Consider the following 16542-nt stretch of genomic DNA (forward strand, 5'->3'; position numbering starts at 1 on the left):
TTTTTTTTGGAACCGGGGATTGAACTCAGGCCCTTGCACTTGCCAGGGAAGCACTTATTTCACTGAGCCATCTCCCCGGCCCCTATCTGATACTTTTTAAAACAGAGTGTCTCTGTTGACGTGGGCGAGTTTGGGGGGAATGAGGTCCTTTACTATCTGTGGCAGCAGGGTGCATCTCTCCCACCCTCTTCCCATGGCTTCTGGCCGGCCCAGGCAGCCTCCTGGCAGGCTCAGAACTGGAAGTCCCGGCCTTCTGCAATCACTTGCTCAACTGCTGATGCGCTTTTGCCCCAGCCTCTTCCTCTGCCTCCTAAGCATTCCCTGCCCCAACCCTAGCAGCATTTATTTTTGAAAGCCAAAAACTAGATCTAAACTTAAAGCTTGCACTAATACTTTGGTTTTCAGGCCTCAAGTCACCACATCCAGATTTGCTCCTGGGTTGGTCATCTGTGAGAAACAGAAACACCTCCGTGGGCCTGGGAGCTGGGCAGGGCACAGGAGCAGCAGGGCCCCTGGGATGGCCAGGCTGCCACAACCTCCCTGAAGCCCCGCAGTCCAAGAGGAAGCCCCCAGGAGCCAGCCCTGCCAGGCAACTGTGGCACCCCCCCGCCTCAGTCTCTACCATCTCTGCTGCCACTTCCCAAGGCCCCCGTGTTGAAGATACCACTATCCCTCCCAGCAGGGGCCACCTGCAGGGTCCCCACTCCTGTCTCAGCAGCACCAGCACCTGAAGCAGCATCGCCTGTGCCTTGGAGGGCTTCAGAGCCAGCCTCACTACTGCGGTTCGTCCTCCAGACTCTTGAAGGGGAGCTCCTTCCCAGCCAGCCAGACCCCAGGTGAGAGCAGCAGGCATGGGGCCCTCGCTGCACCCAGCAGGCAGCGTGCAGGCTGCACAGGGTGCCCTGCCCTGGTCAGAGCTTGCCACAGCACACAGCCAGCCAGGAGCCTTTGCTGCTCAGGAGCTGGAGCATTTGGTACCTGCTCCCTAAGCTGCAGGAAACACTGCACTCAGGGCCAAGAGCACAGACAGGGTCGGCTCTGCTGGCCCCTGGAGAGCATCCATCCCCTGGGGCCAGAGAAAGCATGGCCAGACCCTAGCAGGCGGTGCGACTGCCCACGTCAGTGCCATCGAGCATTCTTTGAGGCCCACCCTCCATCGCCAAAATGATGCTCCACAGGGATCCTTTCAGCTCCAGAGTTTAGGCTCCTGAGACCTCTGTCCTGGCACACCTGGGCCAGAGACCAAGGAAGGGTTAGGTCTCTAAGGTCAGGAGGTCATGTGGGAGCACAGCAGGAAGCGGCACCCAGAGAGAGGTGTGGACAGGAGGCAAGTGAGGGAAAGACAGACAGGCCAGACTGCAGCTGGACTGGGTCCCTAACACGCAGAGGAAGCTATCAGGCACACAGCGCCACAGGCAGCCTGGGCTGATAAGTGAGGCAGAAGCTTGGGAGAGACATGAACAGGGACCGCGAAAGCAGCAGGATGGCACAGGTCCCAGAGCACAGGCCAGCACCGAAGAGGGTCTGCACGGACACCTGAGACCACAAAGCAAGGCTGTCGCCACAGCAAGCAAAGCCACGCGAGGGCGGCGTGGCTGGGGCTTCAGGCTGGCTCCACCTGGAGCAAGTGCCTGGAGAGAAATAGAAAAGAGAAAAGCGAAAGTCAGTGAGACGCAGTGATAGCCCCGGCTGCTGTCGCTCCCTGGACATATATTTTTTTTATTTTTTTATTTTATTTTATTTTATTTTTTTTGGAACCGGGGATTGAACTCAGGCCCATGTGCTTGCCAGGGAAGCACTTATTCCACTGAGCCATCTCCCTGGCCCCCTCTGGACATATTTTGATTCAGCTCTTTACCTTCTACCTTCTAGCCTTTCTTTTCAAAATTAGACATTGCTAGTCTTTTTTCCCAGCTATTTGTCAGATCCTGATACTTCTGTGGGCACCAAGTATTAATCCAAAGTACTGTTCATATACTTGTATTGTTCAGGTTAGCACCTCTACTTTTATTTATTTTACTTATTTATTTTGGTACAGGATCTTGCTACACAGCTCAGACTCGTAGTGATCCTCCTGTCTCAACCTTCCCAGTACTCAGATTACAGGCGTGCGCCACCACCTCTGGTTTCCTGGTCCAGCACAGCGCATCTGGGATTATAGGGCCAGCATGGTATGCAGTAGTAAGGACTGAAACCAGGTCCTTGTGCTTGCCAGGCAGACATTTAGACTGTTGAGCTATCCCCCCAGCCCCATCACCTCTACTTTTGAGAGAAAATGTGCTTCTTATGGATTGGTGAGTTTCCTGCTGGTGGTGCTGAGAACATGGGGGCAGAAGTCTTGCACCTAGAAGTCTAGCTCCCCACGCGCCAGCCGGGGCCAGCACGAGCGCTGGGCGCACTCTTCTTTGTGCTGCGCTGCCTGTGTGGGAAACACTCACTGAGCCAGAAACGGGAAGCTCGGCTAGCAAGGCTTCAACTGGGAGGCTTTGCGCAGCGCTCCTCTGAGTCCGAGTATTTCCTATCCTGGGGCTGGGATCCAGACCTCATCTGAGCTCCTGCTCACCTACCCTCCGCTGTGGCTTCGTCCTCAAGGATGCAAGGCAAATGCTGTCCCCAGGGTCACGCCACGTCGCCCACCAGACGCTTAGCTCAGGCCCATCAAGCTCACAAGCAAATCGCCCCAGCAGCCTGACACCTGAACCTAAGCGCCAGGACTAACCGAGCCACCACTCCGCCCTGTGACAGCGCCCTCCTGCATACTAGTGCAGAAAGAAAGCTCCGCCCAATTCTCAACAGTCCCAGAACTGCTCTAAGTCCAAGTCCAAAATAGCCTGTGATTCAAGGCAAATAACTTAGCTATCAACCCCCGTAAACTTCAGAGTCACATGCTTCCAAGGTACAGTGCCACACAGTCAGCAAGTCCTCTCAAAAGGTGGCCCAGGCTCCAGGAAGGCAGCCTCCAGTTCAGAAGCCCCATCACCAGCAGCTGGGGCACAGTGGCAAGTGTGGGTGTCCTCCTGGAGGCAGCCGCGTGTTCTCGCACTGGCCGACTGGGGCTCCTACTGGGACGCCAGGCTTGTGTCTCCCTCGTGCTGTCTGAGCGTGAAGCCTCAGCTGCCGGAAGCAAGGGCTGCGAGCAGGAAGCTCACCGGGAAAGCAAAGCAGGCAGAAGGCCAAGCGCCCTCTGGAAGAGGGTCCCGGCCGAGGGAAGAAAGCACTAGGCTTCTGTTTTGATGGCTATGAGGGCGGAGACTCTCTGTCCCCTGCGGAGTGGCACAGCCATGGTGAAGCGGTCATGTGTGTTTGCCCAGCTGGTCCCCAGGTGGTCATGCCTCTGGCAGGCGTGTGTGGGTGAAGCCGTCCAGGTGGTCATGCCTCTGGCAGGCGTGTGTGGGTGAAGCCGTCCACAAGGCCTACCTCTTAATCCTGCAGTGTCATTAGCAGTTCAGGACTTTGGTCCGTGCCAGCTCCTGGTGCTAGCCGGCCTGCTCACCTGGGACCCCACTTGGTGGGCTGTGCCCTGACTTCCCGCATCTCGTTTCTCTCCCATCTGGGCTCCACCCTGGCAGGGGGCGGGGCGTACTGTGCTCACTGCCTGCGGCCCCCTGGCAGACATTCCGTGTCTCCAGCCTCTCGGCCTCTTGGGATCTCCTCTACAACTTCAACTTCATCCACACAGCTTTGCAAATCTCCTTCTCAGAGGCTTCCAGTGGGGACTCCTGCCCCGTTGCATATTTGCTGGCCTCTCGGGCCTTCTCGGAAATCCGGGAGGAGACTTCTGTGACCCCACATGCAGTCCCACCGGTGACCCCAAACCGAGAACTGTGGACGACACCAACATCTACTGCCTGCTTCCCACAGGTGGGCCTTCTCCCACCGAGACTGTGGCAGCCCCGAGGGCCTGGAGCGCCGAGCCGAGAATACCTCCTGTCTGAGCACAGCGCCCTGCAGCGCCCTTCTCAAGGGGACCTTGGAGAGGTGCTCACTCCCTGTCCCCTTCATCCTGTGAATGTGCCCTTCAAGCCACCCATCTGTCATCACAACGCGAATACGTACTTTCTTTGCCATGGCTCTAATATCTTCCCCACCCAAAACTCCTTTGACCCCAGAATTTTTCCTGCTGCTTTTGTGGCAGCAAACTTAAATTCTTTACATTTTCCCCCCTGCCATTTGCTCCAGATTCTCGCCATATACCTAGGCGAAAGCACCCAGCAGCATACATGCCACAACCTAGACTCTGAGATGTCTCCGAAGTTCTTTTGCAAAATCAGAGTCCACCACCTTCAAATTCAGCCTCACACAGTATCTCGGGGCAAGTATAACATGTAGACAGGCTCCTTGCCCGGCCGAAGCTGCGGTCTCCAGGCCGGGGCCGCAGTCCTATTCCAGCGCGAGGCTTGGCGAGCACAGACTTGGCTTCCCTGCTCTGCCCTTGAGCGCCTGCAGCATGGCTGGCAGCGTTCAGGTTTCCTCCGGTGCAGTTCTCTGACCCTCCCCAAGCTCTACCTTCCTCAAATGGACCCTGCGAAGGGATCCAACACACAGGTCCCAGGCTCTTGTGTCTGACCAGCAGAGATATGCAGGTGTCCATCCAGCGGCCAAACAGAAAGCAGGACGTCTGCTGAAGGTGACAGGAAGACATGCACAGGGTCCGTGCCCACAGAAACAAAATGGTGGCATCAGCAGGAACGTGGTGCTGGGCTGACAGGAAGTAAGAGCTGATGAGTCAGGCTTTCAGAACGCCAAAACTGCACACCGCATCTGGGCAATTTTCACTGCTGACAGGGATGACTGACACGGAACCAAGTCACCCCAGGGCACCGTAGCCCACTTGCTGTCCTGGAAGCCACTAGATTAGTCTGCTCATGCAGTCCACATACATGAATCTTTGTGAGGGTTGAGTGGGGGAAGAGTTGCTAAAGGACAGGCGACAAGATCTAACATCCATCTCTGGCCTGAAGTTTTAGAGGTTTCCTGGATCTCTGTTATTTTTATTCATACTTCTCTTACAATATTGGAAGGAAGATTGGCTCTGAGCTGCTGTCCAAATCCAGGTGGAGAGGGAGAGTGGCCTCCCAGCCCCAACTGTGCTACTGGCACTGTTTCACTGAGAAATGTGGTCCCCCAAAATTTTGAAGGGATGCGGAAAGATGGAAATCCATCTTCCATAGCTACTTCCTGCTGAGCAGGCCCGCGCTGGCCCTAACCCCTGAGAGCAAGGAGCTCTCACGCTGTCCGACCTTGGGGGCTGGGGAGCCTGGTCCTCCTCCAAGGATTTCTGGACGAGGCGGGCATGGGGGCGGGTTTGGGGCTTGGGCCATCACCAGTAGTTTTAACAGCTATCAAACAAAAGAAGGGCTGGAGAGATGGCTCAGTGGTCTAAAGCACCTACTTGGAACAAACTAAGCTAAGCAAAGCACAGGGACCACGGTTCGATCCCCCAGCACCACATGCCAGCCAGCCGCGCCCACAGCTGGCCACACACACACACACACACACACACACACACACACTAAATAAATGTAAAAAAAAAACAAGAAGAAGATTGATTGAGAGATTAAATAGGTAAGCTTAGGCAGTAAGAAGCATTAACAGGGGCTGGAGGGACAGCTCACAGGCCTTAGCACGAGGACCCAGGTGCCATCCCCAGCCCCACACGTCTGCGCAGTCGCAGCCCGGATGCGGGCGCCCACCGCGCGCCCCGGAAGTGGGCGTGGTGGCGCACACCTGTAATCCCCGCACCGCAGGTTGAGCCAGGAGGACCTCTGTGAGTTCACGGCGAGCCTGGGGGCTGCAAAAGTGAGCAGAAGGCCAGCCCGAACTGCATAGGGCTTGATTCCTGGTTCCAATATAAATAAATCAAATTATGTAGAGGGAACGATGTTTTGCTTACTTGGTTCAACAGATGGGCTGGTGTTTCCTCACGGAAGGAAGCTGGCAGTCGTCCGCTGGCTCGCAGGCGCGTGGGGCGTGTGGTCCTCGTGTCTCCTGACGTCTTGGCTACGACTCTGGAGAGGCGGGTCCAGCTCCCGGTTCCCCGCGCCTGAGCGGCAGGAGCGCCACAGCGCTGCGCAGGGGCCTGCCGGGCCGGCGCAGCGGGTGCGGGAGCTGGCCCGAGCGGCAGCCGTGGCGGCTCACCCTTACCAGCTCTGCCACCCTCTCCCTCTGCTGCTGGGCAGTGAGACCCCAGGATGGCCTGGACATCTCGCCAGCTCAGCCCCAAAGCCACAGCTAGGGCACAGAAACCGTCGGCAAACCTTTCAGAGTCCTTGGAAAATCTACCCAATCTTTCTTTGCATCGTTGAGTTTCCATATTGGAAAAGGGCTTGTTGAGAAGGCACTTACAGGGAGCCGGTGGACGGAAGGCTGGAGCAGCTGTGGGAACGTCACAGGCTTCGCCCTGGATCAAACCCGCCCGTGGGACCTCGCGGAGCCTCTGGCGCTGGCTTCTGAGGGCTCAGCCCCAGCCAGGCCTGACTGGCAGGGACAAGCTCCCTGGATCCGGTCACAGAAGCCCTGCTGAGCCTTTCCCTGGGCCCGCCCTCGTGGGACCCTCAGAGCGTCCTCCGGTGCGGCACCCTGACCAGTGCTCGTACGCATGTCCCCGGGCAGAGCTGGATTCCTCCGCACCACAGCAGCTGGCCTTGGCTGGCCGGCACTGGTGCGTTGGAACCTGCGGACTCTCCCTGTGACCTCAGCGCGTCTTCTGGGGCGGCCGCTCTGCTGGCAGGACGCTTCAGGCCAATTATCAACCCACCCAAAGTCCCAGGATGGCATTCCAAGAGTAGAAGGTGCTTTTCTAATCCCACTCTCTGTCAGTAGGGGGCAGCGTAAGAAGAGGGACAAAGACAGGGCTTGAGGAAACCCCCCACCAAATCAAGCAAAACATGGTTTTATTTATTTTATTTAAAAAAATGTGTGTGTGTGTGTGTGTGTGTGTGTGTGTGTGTGTGTGGCTGGCTCAGCCCTCCCAGGGTGAGGCTGGCACGGCATGTGGTGCCAGGGATCAAACTGTGAACCTTGCACTTGCCTAAACAGGCGCTTTAGACCCTCGAACAATCTCACCAGCCAAAATGTGATTTGAAATTACCACATCCCGCATCCATGCGGGTCCTGGTGTTGCAGGCACCTGAGCTAGATAGAAATATTAGGGACAGGTAGACAGGGCCAGGCCCTCAAGGAGACAGTACAGCAGACAAGATGATTTCGCAGCTGTGGGAGAGACAGGCCCCTGCTGTGGGCCAGACCCCAAGAGTAAAGAGTAAACAAATGCGGCCACATCCCTCCCTACAGATAGACATCCAGGACTGAGACTCCAAATAGTCTCTCACCTTGAGGACACCTGGAAGTCACTAACCCAGACCCCTCCAGGAAAAGCCCCTGTTCTGTGTTCATGCCGCCTTGGCCCTCACTTCCTGCTTGGCCCTGGATTTTATCAATTCTCCCTGATCAGTGGTGCTTGTAATCCCACTGGCTGGCCATAGTTTTGTCCCATCTCGGCTCTAGGACCCAAGAGAAAATGGTTGTCTCATCTCTTACACATACATGTGGCAGGATGCACTCAGGTACAGAAGTGCACATGCAAACACATATATACACACGTGCACATGTGCACACACACACACACACACATGCACACTGGAGAGCAGAGGGGCCCAGGCCCGGGGCAGCTGTCACAGATCTGCTGCTGTCCAGGCCAGCCAGGGAAGGAGCGTGCAGGACCCTGCCCAGCCTGCCAGGGCCCACGTTGCTGGAGCTGTCCCCCCTGCAGCCCAGCACAGCTCCCATAGGACGGCCTGCTGGACGGGATTGGGGAGCAGACCCAGCAGGACTCTGTCTCCACAGGTCCCCAAATCAATCAGATCATGCAAGCCTGAATTGCTGCCACTGGCCACAGGGACTTCTCGAGAGCTGCAAAACCAGAGCACAAATAAGAGCCAGCGGCTCCCTGGCCCAGCCCACAGCCCTCGTGGCCACCAGGGCTGTGCCCCCTTCGCCCCCCCAGGCTCAAGCCCTTTCTCTGTGTTCTCCATATTCTCTTCCTTCCTGTGCTGGAGGAATTACCCAGGCCTCTCACTGACATCCCGAAATGCTGCTCTGCCATGGAGGAGAGCGTGGCAGTCCCACCTTACACCCACACAGCAAGGAAACCACAGTCCCCTCTTTGGCACCCCCACGCCCATCATGTGACAGTCGCACGTCTTTCCTAGAGGCCCCGAGGTGTCCTTGCTGTCACAGTTCAATGGCTTTATCCACAGCCTGGAAGGCTGAAGGGGACCGGGCTTCTCCTGCCCCATGCACCCTCTCCACCACGGCAGCAGCGGCCCTGTCGCCTCCAGAGTCAGAGCCCCTCGCCAGCCTGCTCAGCATGGCTCCCCGCCTGTCCAGCACTGCTGCAAGGAAGCCTGGTGGCCAACGGCAGCCTCCAGTTGCAGTTCTGCGCCCACAGCAGCCTTCCAGGGCCTGAGGCCTTGAGGATCTGAGGGTGCAAGCGGGAGCAAAGGTGTTGCTGGCAGGGGATGGTGGGAGGAGTCACTCAGCTCCCACCCCTGGCTTCCCAGACCACGGTCTAGGCAGTCAGAGAAGAACTGTGCACTGCCCCTGGCCTAGGACAGGCAAGCAGCCTGAAGATCTCCTCTCAGCCCTGAGGCCTGAACAGCGGCTGTGAGCCTGTCTGCCAAGGCCTCACTTAGGCTGCTGCGGAGGGTGAGAAGGCGCAAACCCACACAGGTGGGAAAGGCATCTTGAGAGGGAGGAGCTGCCGGCAGGGAAGGCAGAGCCGCATCCAGAGTGTGCGTCCCTCCCAAGAGCCCAGCACCACCCTTCCAGGATGCTGTGCCCAGCACACCAACCATGCCTGCTGGCCCGGGCAGAAGTTGGCACTCCGGACTTGGGTTGCGGAGGGGTGGAGCCACCGCTGGCCTAGAGCTGCTCCACATCCGTGAGGTCCCAGCGGGTCAGCCAACGCCAGCACCCACCACAGCAGCGCCTGGCCACGCCACGCTGCCTGCCGACCTCCTGCACATGCAGCACAAGGCTGCTTGTTCCAGGGCTGAATGTTGGTGTCCGTAATGTTCACTCTGCAAGCCTAGACCGGAGGTGATTGGGTGGGAAAGGCTCAGTCCCGTGTGCAGGTTCAGGGACGTCAAACGGCCTGGAGGGAGCCTGTCCCCCTCAGCATGGGCTGAGTAAGCTGGAAGCTGCATCCGAGGAAAGGGCCTCTCCAGACTCCAGGACTTCAGGGCCTTTCTGGACTTCCAACCTCAAGAACCGTGAGCACAGGGCTGGCCAGATAACTCAGCAGACTAAAGCACCTGCTTAGGCAGGCACAGCGATTGGGGTTCAATCCCTGGTGTCTGTGCTGGCCTGGCCACGGAAGCACACGAGATGGCAGCTGAGACTGGGCATGGCGGCATACGCCTGCAATTCCAGCGCTTGGGAGCCTGAAAACAGAAGGATCACTATGAGTCCGATCTGTGTATTGAGATCCTGGAGACCTGTACTAAACTACAAACAAACAGACAAAACGGTGAGTGGGTATGTGTGGGTCATAACTGACCTAGCCTAACCTTTTATTCAGGCAGCCTTAGTGGGCGAAGGCCCTGCTGGGTTCCTACTGGAGTCAGAGATGCCTCGGTGGGAAGAGCAGTCCTCGCAGCGCCACTGACCTCCGCAGCCTGAGAACTCGGGCTTTCTCTCCGTCTGTGCATCGGCTTTTGTTTCCCCCAGCCAGGATTTGCTCTCATTCTCTGGGCCTTTTACATCTTGTCAAACGATTCAGTCCAGTCAGGTCCTGCACAATGTCACCCCAGTCGGGGCACAGCACAGACCCAGTGCGGCCGTGGTGCAGCCCGGAGCTGAGGGGCTGCGCCTTCCTGGAAGGGCAGGACCGCCTTCTGCACACGGTGCACGGCAGGCTGAGCTGGGGAAAGCCTAACACGTCCTAACACGGACGGGTGGTGACAACCAGTTACCAACTCAGTGATGAAGCTGTGATCTCAGAGTTCTGTCAGGCTGGTCCTCACACTTCCAATGACAAGTTCAGTTGCAGCCGAGTGTCCTCACCACGCCTCCTAAATGCAAACAGACGCTGCGCTGGATGACTGACCGCACCATGCGGGCCAGGCGAACGCGCCGCATCACACCCGAAGCGATGAGCTCACCTAGCGACGCGGTTTTCGTAAGCTACCCAGGTCCTTATGGAGCAACGCAAGGCTCTATTGCCTGTGGTTTGTTTTGGGGTTTTTGGACTCAGTCTCACTGTTGTAGCGCAGGCTGGAGCCCTCCTGCTACAGCTTCCCCAGTGCTGGGATTATAGGCCTGCGCTGCTGAGCCTGGCTTAGGGTCACACTCCTTTCAACAGAGTATTAAAAATAGTGCAGAGCAGTCCCATGTACCTCTCGCTGTTTCCCGCAGTGGTGGCATGGGTTTTTTTTTTAATTAGAGCACAATCTTAGAGCTGAGAACTGACAACGGATGTGGCTGTGTGTCCACTTCTACCCACCCGTGACATCTGGCTCCGGCAGCCGTCACTGCCACCAGCACACAGCTGCCCGCACCAGCGCCGTCCTCAGGGTTGGCCTCACCATTCTTACTCCATAGCCATGAAGCGGCTCTCCAGCTCCATAACGTTGTCATCTCAGCACTGTTACCTACATGGAGCCAGAGAAGCATCCCCCGAGGCCTGCTGGCACAAACACCACTGACCGGGAACGGAACTCATGGGGTTTCCTTCCACCGTGGGGGCTGAGAGCCTAAGCCAGGCTGCCCCACAGTTCGGGCCCTCCGTGGACAAGAAAGGGCTTGTCTTTGTGCTCTGCAGCTGGTCCCATCAGCAAAGGCTCTTCCCTGAGCATGCCTGCTGCTCTCTTCCTTTCACAGTAAGGACACCAGGCCTGCACTCAAAATATTCATTTGATTTTAATTAACCTTTACAGGATATACCACTAAGTACACGGGCTTTACAATATTAATATTAATTCAGTCTATAACATTAATTTATTCCATATACATAGCTTGAAAAATTTTTTTCTAGTCTGAATTTGCCTTTATTTTTCTCAGTTCTAGGAATCGAACCCAGGTCCTTATGTGTGTTAAGCAAGCACTCTGCTAGTCCTGCAGCTCTGTCCAGCAAGTGGGTCGCGCTGTGGTGAGAGGCGAGCTCTGAAGGGCGTGGGAGCCGTGTTCTCCTGGCATCGCCTGCTGCAGCCTCAGGTCTCTCGTGGTCCGGCCCCGCTCGCTGCTTGAGCCCTGCATTCTCACAGCCCGTGCACTGCCCTGCCAGGAGCACAGCGCCTGGCCTCCCAGACCCTCTGAAATCTTGGCGAGTCAGCATGACTCTTGCACATGCCTGTAAACTCAGCACCACACGGATGACTCCAAGGTCTGCTGCCAGCTCAGGGAGTGGTCCGACACTTTGGGCCATGGCTGCAGAAGCATCTCAGCACCCAGGTGGCTGGCTTCTGAGAAACTCTCCTAGGTGGCTCTTAGTAGGGTGGGCTCCCTTGGGCTCTCTTACAAGGAAGATTTTCACCTTTGAGCCTATGAAAGGGTAGGGTCTTGCTGATTCCTGAGCTGTCCTCAAAATATCTTTGTTACTGTACTTATGCAAAATACTTGGCTTCTTTTTAATGCTAATCCTTTCAGTGACCAAGCTCTCCAAGACCCTAACTTCACAGGCTCCAGCTTTACAAGTACTTCCTTTCTAGCCACCAGCAAAACTTTTCAACTTAGTCAGCTATTCTATTTTTTTTTTTTTTTTTTCTTTTGGCAGAGCCGGGTACTGAACTATCTCCCGGGCCCAGCTATTCAGCTATTCTATTTTGGTCCTGACTTTGGTATATATGGCTAAAAGCAGCCAACAATAGCCTTGCAATAGCTTGAATGTTGGACTACCTTTAAGTTTCCTCTGCCATGTTAGTTAGCCAGCCACCCTAAATCTCAGTCCCTCACCATGTCTCAAGACATAGAAAAAAAACACAGATTAATCTCTGAGTATAAGGGGCCAGGGAGATAGCTCAGTATACTAAGCACCTACCTTGCAAGTGCAGGGTCCTGAGTTCGTTCAATTTCCAGTACTGCAAAACAAACCAACCAACCAACCAACCTCTGTGTATTATACTCATAGCCTCTGATTCAATGAATTGCCAGTGGAGTCCTTGTTCCCAGTTGAAACCTCCTAAACCATGCTTTTCTGTTTGCATTTCTTTAACCATATTGGTCTTCTCAGTTCAGATTAAAGTGTGGCTTTACAGCATTCTGAGGCTTCTCTACTTGACCCTTATAAACCTTTCCATGCTTCTGCGGCAAACCAGTCCCATAGGCTTCTGAGCTGCATAGTGAGGTATACAGTAATACCTTGGCTCACAAATGCTTCTGTTTGCAAATAATTTGGTTCTCAAGCAAAAGCATTCACCAGAATTTGGGCTTCTATTCACAGACTCTACATGAGGCAACAACCACATCTGCAGACACTTTCCCCCAAACTGTAAACAAATGGAGTTTGTGAGCCAGGATACCAATGTACTCAGGGCCACAACCCCACTCCTGGTACCAGCATCTGTATTACAGTTCATTAGAACAACATACTTAATATAATAATAATGGCTGAACAATCCAGTTAAGGTGGAAGACCTGGAGCTCGCTGCAGTCTTGTTGGTAGCTGAAGTGTCTACACTGTGAGGCTGAAGGGTCTGTGCTGGAAGAGATGCAAAGACGGAAGCTGCTCTAAGGAAACCAGAACTCCTTCTTCAGTCCCCTTGTAGTCCATTCAGACTATAAGGTTATTGGCTGGTGTCACTCCCAGGATAGGTCTTCTGTCTTCAGTAAATCCTCTCAGCCATACCTAAAACTATGCTAATCCAATCAGTTGGCAATTTCTTGTTCAAACTGACATAACAGTTGCCTAATATATCTCATACCATGCAGATTTTATTGACTTCATATTATATGTTTACTGGTTTTGTAATTCTTTTGATGATACCAGGAATTGAATACACAACCTCCGCACTGAGCTGTATCCCTTGCCTTTTGAAAATTTTGATACAAGTTCTTGCTAAATTGCCCCGACTACAGTTGAATTTCTAATCCTTTTAATTCAACCTCTCAAAATCCTAGCAGTGCAGCTGTGCATCATCATGTTCACTATAAATCTCATTCTGAAATACTGATATTGCAATCATCTGGAGCTAGCTTTGCTTTTTTTTTTTTTTTTTTTTTCTGTAACCGGGGATTGAACTCAGGCCCTTGCGCTTGCCAGGGAAGCACTTATTTCACTGAGCCATCTCCCCGGCCCCTGGAGCTAGCTTATGTTGGTTGTGAAACAAGTGCTCTCATCCAAGCTTTTTTTTTTTCCAGAATGAGTACCCATCTCTCCTGATGTCCCTCATTTAGAGTTTATTATTTCTCCATTGAGGGCTTATTAGAAAAGCAAATTATAACACTTCATACGTAGTAGATTTATTTGAAGAGACTACAAATTAGTAAACGCTCCAAAGATAAACTGTGTCTAAGCATAACAGAATGCCTTAGTTACTTTCCTCTAGTTGCTGAGATAAAATACTTGACACCCAAAATTAAGGAAGGAGAGGTTTCTTTAGCTCACAGTTTGTGGAGGTCTCAGTCCATGCCCGGCTGGCTCCCGGGCAGGGTGGCCCAGGCCAACACTTCAAGGTGGCAACAAAAGTCACAGGGCAAAAGGGGAGGGAGCAGGCCCCTTTTCCTCCCTTGTCACACGCAGGCTCCTGGCCCCACAGTGGGCGTGGCACTCACCACAAACCAGCCCTCCCCTTGCATGGGCTCAGGACATCTACGCAGAGAGCATGCTGAACCCCTGCAGAGTCACTCAGCTAAACTTCTGAACTTCTCAGGTTCACACAAGGATTCAATCATTACATAGAACAAGGGAAAGATCCAGGATTTCTTTCTAAGAAAACCATGCCTCGGCTCTCAGGCCTTTAACTATCCTAATTCCTATACAAAAATCAACAATGACAAGACGGGAGCACAGGAAAGGCAAACATAGTACTTATTTTGAGATAGCAAATATGAATCTCTTCAAGAGTGCATATTATATGATGCTGTTTAAAGTGCCTAGAGTTGTTCAGATTTAATACAAAAAACCAAAATCATTTCTCACAGGACTAGAGAAAACAATATCCAAATTTATATGGAACCGGAAGAGACCTAGAATAACAAAAGCAGTCCTGGGTAACAAAGTAAAGGTGGCACATAATCCCAGACTTGAAGTTATACTGCAAAGCTACAGTGATCAAACCAGCATGGTACCGGCACAAAAACAGGCATGTTGATCAGCAGCATGGAATAGCAAAAGCAGAAACAAGCCCAGGTACATGCAGCTATTTCATCTTGGACAAAAGAGCCAAAACATGGGCTGGTGAGATGGCTCAGTGGTCTAAAGCACCTACTTAGAACAAGCTTAGCAAAGTCCAGGGACCACGGTTCAATCCCCCAGCACCACATGCCAGCCAGCCCGCCCCCTGGTGGGGCTGAGCTGGCCACACACACACACACACACACACACACATAAATAAATAAAATTAAAAAAAAAAAAAAAGAGCCAAAACATACACTGGAAGAAAGATAGCTTCTTTAGTAAGTGGTGCTAGGAAAGTCGGGCATCTCCAAGCAGAAGATTTAGTCTAGGCCCATTTATCTCACCATATGCTAAACTAAAATCAAAGTGGATCACAAATCTAAATGTTAAAACAGAAACAACCTTCTGGGAGATAAAATAGGCGCAACTCTTAAAGACCTAGTTGTAGGCAAGCACTTTCTGAACGGAACCCCAGTGGGACGAGAAATACAACCAAAGGCCAGGGACACAGCTCAGCAGTCTGAGCACTTGCCTGGCAAGCACGAGGACCCAGGTCTGATTCCCAGTACCACATGCAGAGCCAGCCCCACACCAAGCCAGCCACCGAAACTGGGAGTGGTGACACATGTCTGTAATCCCAGACCTGGGGAGCATGAGGCAGAAGGATCACTACAAGTCCAAGCTGTGCAGTGAGACCTCATACCAAAAAAGAAAAGAAAGAAAGAGAAAAGAAAAAAGGAAATACAACTGGGACCAGGGAGATGGCTCAGTGGAATAAGCACTTCCCTGGCAGCTGCAAGGGTCTGAGTTCAATCCCCAGTTCCGCCAAAAGAAAGAAAGAAAGAAATACAACCAAGAATCAACAAATGGCATCATTATCAGATTAAAAGGGTTCTACACAGCAAACAACCAACAGAATAAAGAGACAATCTACAAGTTGGCAAAGGAAAAAAAAAAACACAAAACTGCCAGCTATTCCTCAGAGGACTAACAGGAAGTACAAGGAACTAAAAAAAATTAGTCTCCCCAAATGAAAGACCTGGGCACGGGCCAGTGGCACAATGGATAACACGTCTGAATATGGATTGAAAGATTCCAAATAAAAGACCTAATTAAGAAAAAAGCAGACAACCAAAATAAATAAGACACTTCTCCAAAGAAATACAAATTGCTAATAAATACATGAAAACATGCTATCACTGGCCATCAGAAAAATGCAAATTAAAACGACACTGAGATACCGTCTTGCCCCAAAAGAATGGCTATCATCAAAAAATCTAATAATAACAAATGCTGGCAAAGATGTAGGGAAAAAGAAACTCTACTATACTGTTGGTGGGAATAAAACAGCACAACTGTGGAAATCAGTGTAAATTCCTCGAAAAAAAAAAAAAAAAAACACCTAAAAATATAAATTCCATTTGACCAAAGTGTTCCCCTCTTAGAAATCTTCCCAAACAGTTAAATCACACTGTAGTGACACATGTGTACTCATGTTTATAGCAGCACAGTGTGTGAAAGCCAGATCTTGGAAACAGTGTCTGTCCATCCACAGATAAGTGGATACCGAACTGTGGTATTTATACATAATGAAGTATTACACCGCCATAAAGAAAAATAAAGATAGCTTTGACAGTTAATTAGATACGACTTGGGAACAAAATGTTGAGTGAAATAGGGGAGACACAGAAGCTCAAATATGCAGTATACAGAGAAGACAAATACAAAGTGAGTTCAAATACTTCCCCAAATTACTATTTTATTAAAAAACTATTTTAGGACACTCTTGGCGCTACCTTCGTCTGCTACTTTTTTGGTAAGCACTGTTTAAGTCTTGTACTCTGCGACCACTCCGCAGATGACGATACAGTTCAAAACCATCCCCGGGCCGGGAGGCGGCTCGGGGATAGGCGCTTCCCGGCAGGGCAAGGGCCTGAGTTCAGTCCCCGGTTCCGCAAAAAAACCCAAAACAACAACTATTCTCATTACTTAGTTGTGAACATTTTATTTACTGGCAGCGACGCGCCCGCCTCAGCCTCCGCGTGTTGGGACTGCAGGTGTGCATGCCCGACTTGAAAAATGACTCTTTCGGCAGGCGCGGCCCGGAAGGGTGCTCCGCAGCGGCGGCCGGAAGGGGCGTGGCCGGCCCAGGCCAGACCGAGCTTCGGGCCGACCGGCCGGCCGGGCAGGGGCAGCGGGCGGGCGCC

At 52.8% G+C, this 16542-nt stretch overlaps 1 protein-coding gene across 1 annotated transcript in view; it reads left to right on the forward strand.

Moving 5' to 3' along the window:
* Tcfl5 (transcription factor like 5) overlaps positions 1–16542 on the forward strand; it is a 45240-nt gene that overhangs the window by 4789 nt on the left and 23909 nt on the right. Inside the window, exon 2 of the mRNA XM_023704303.1 lies at positions 3613–3861. Within this exon, the coding sequence (XP_023560071.1) occupies positions 3613–3861 (249 nt within the window). The remainder of the gene's footprint in view (positions 1–3612; positions 3862–16542) is intronic.

The sequence above is a fragment of the Octodon degus genome, unplaced genomic scaffold (genome assembly GCF_000260255.1).
Source record: "Octodon degus isolate 3935 unplaced genomic scaffold, OctDeg1.0 scaffold00194, whole genome shotgun sequence".
NCBI lineage: Eukaryota > Metazoa > Chordata > Mammalia > Rodentia > Octodontidae > Octodon > Octodon degus.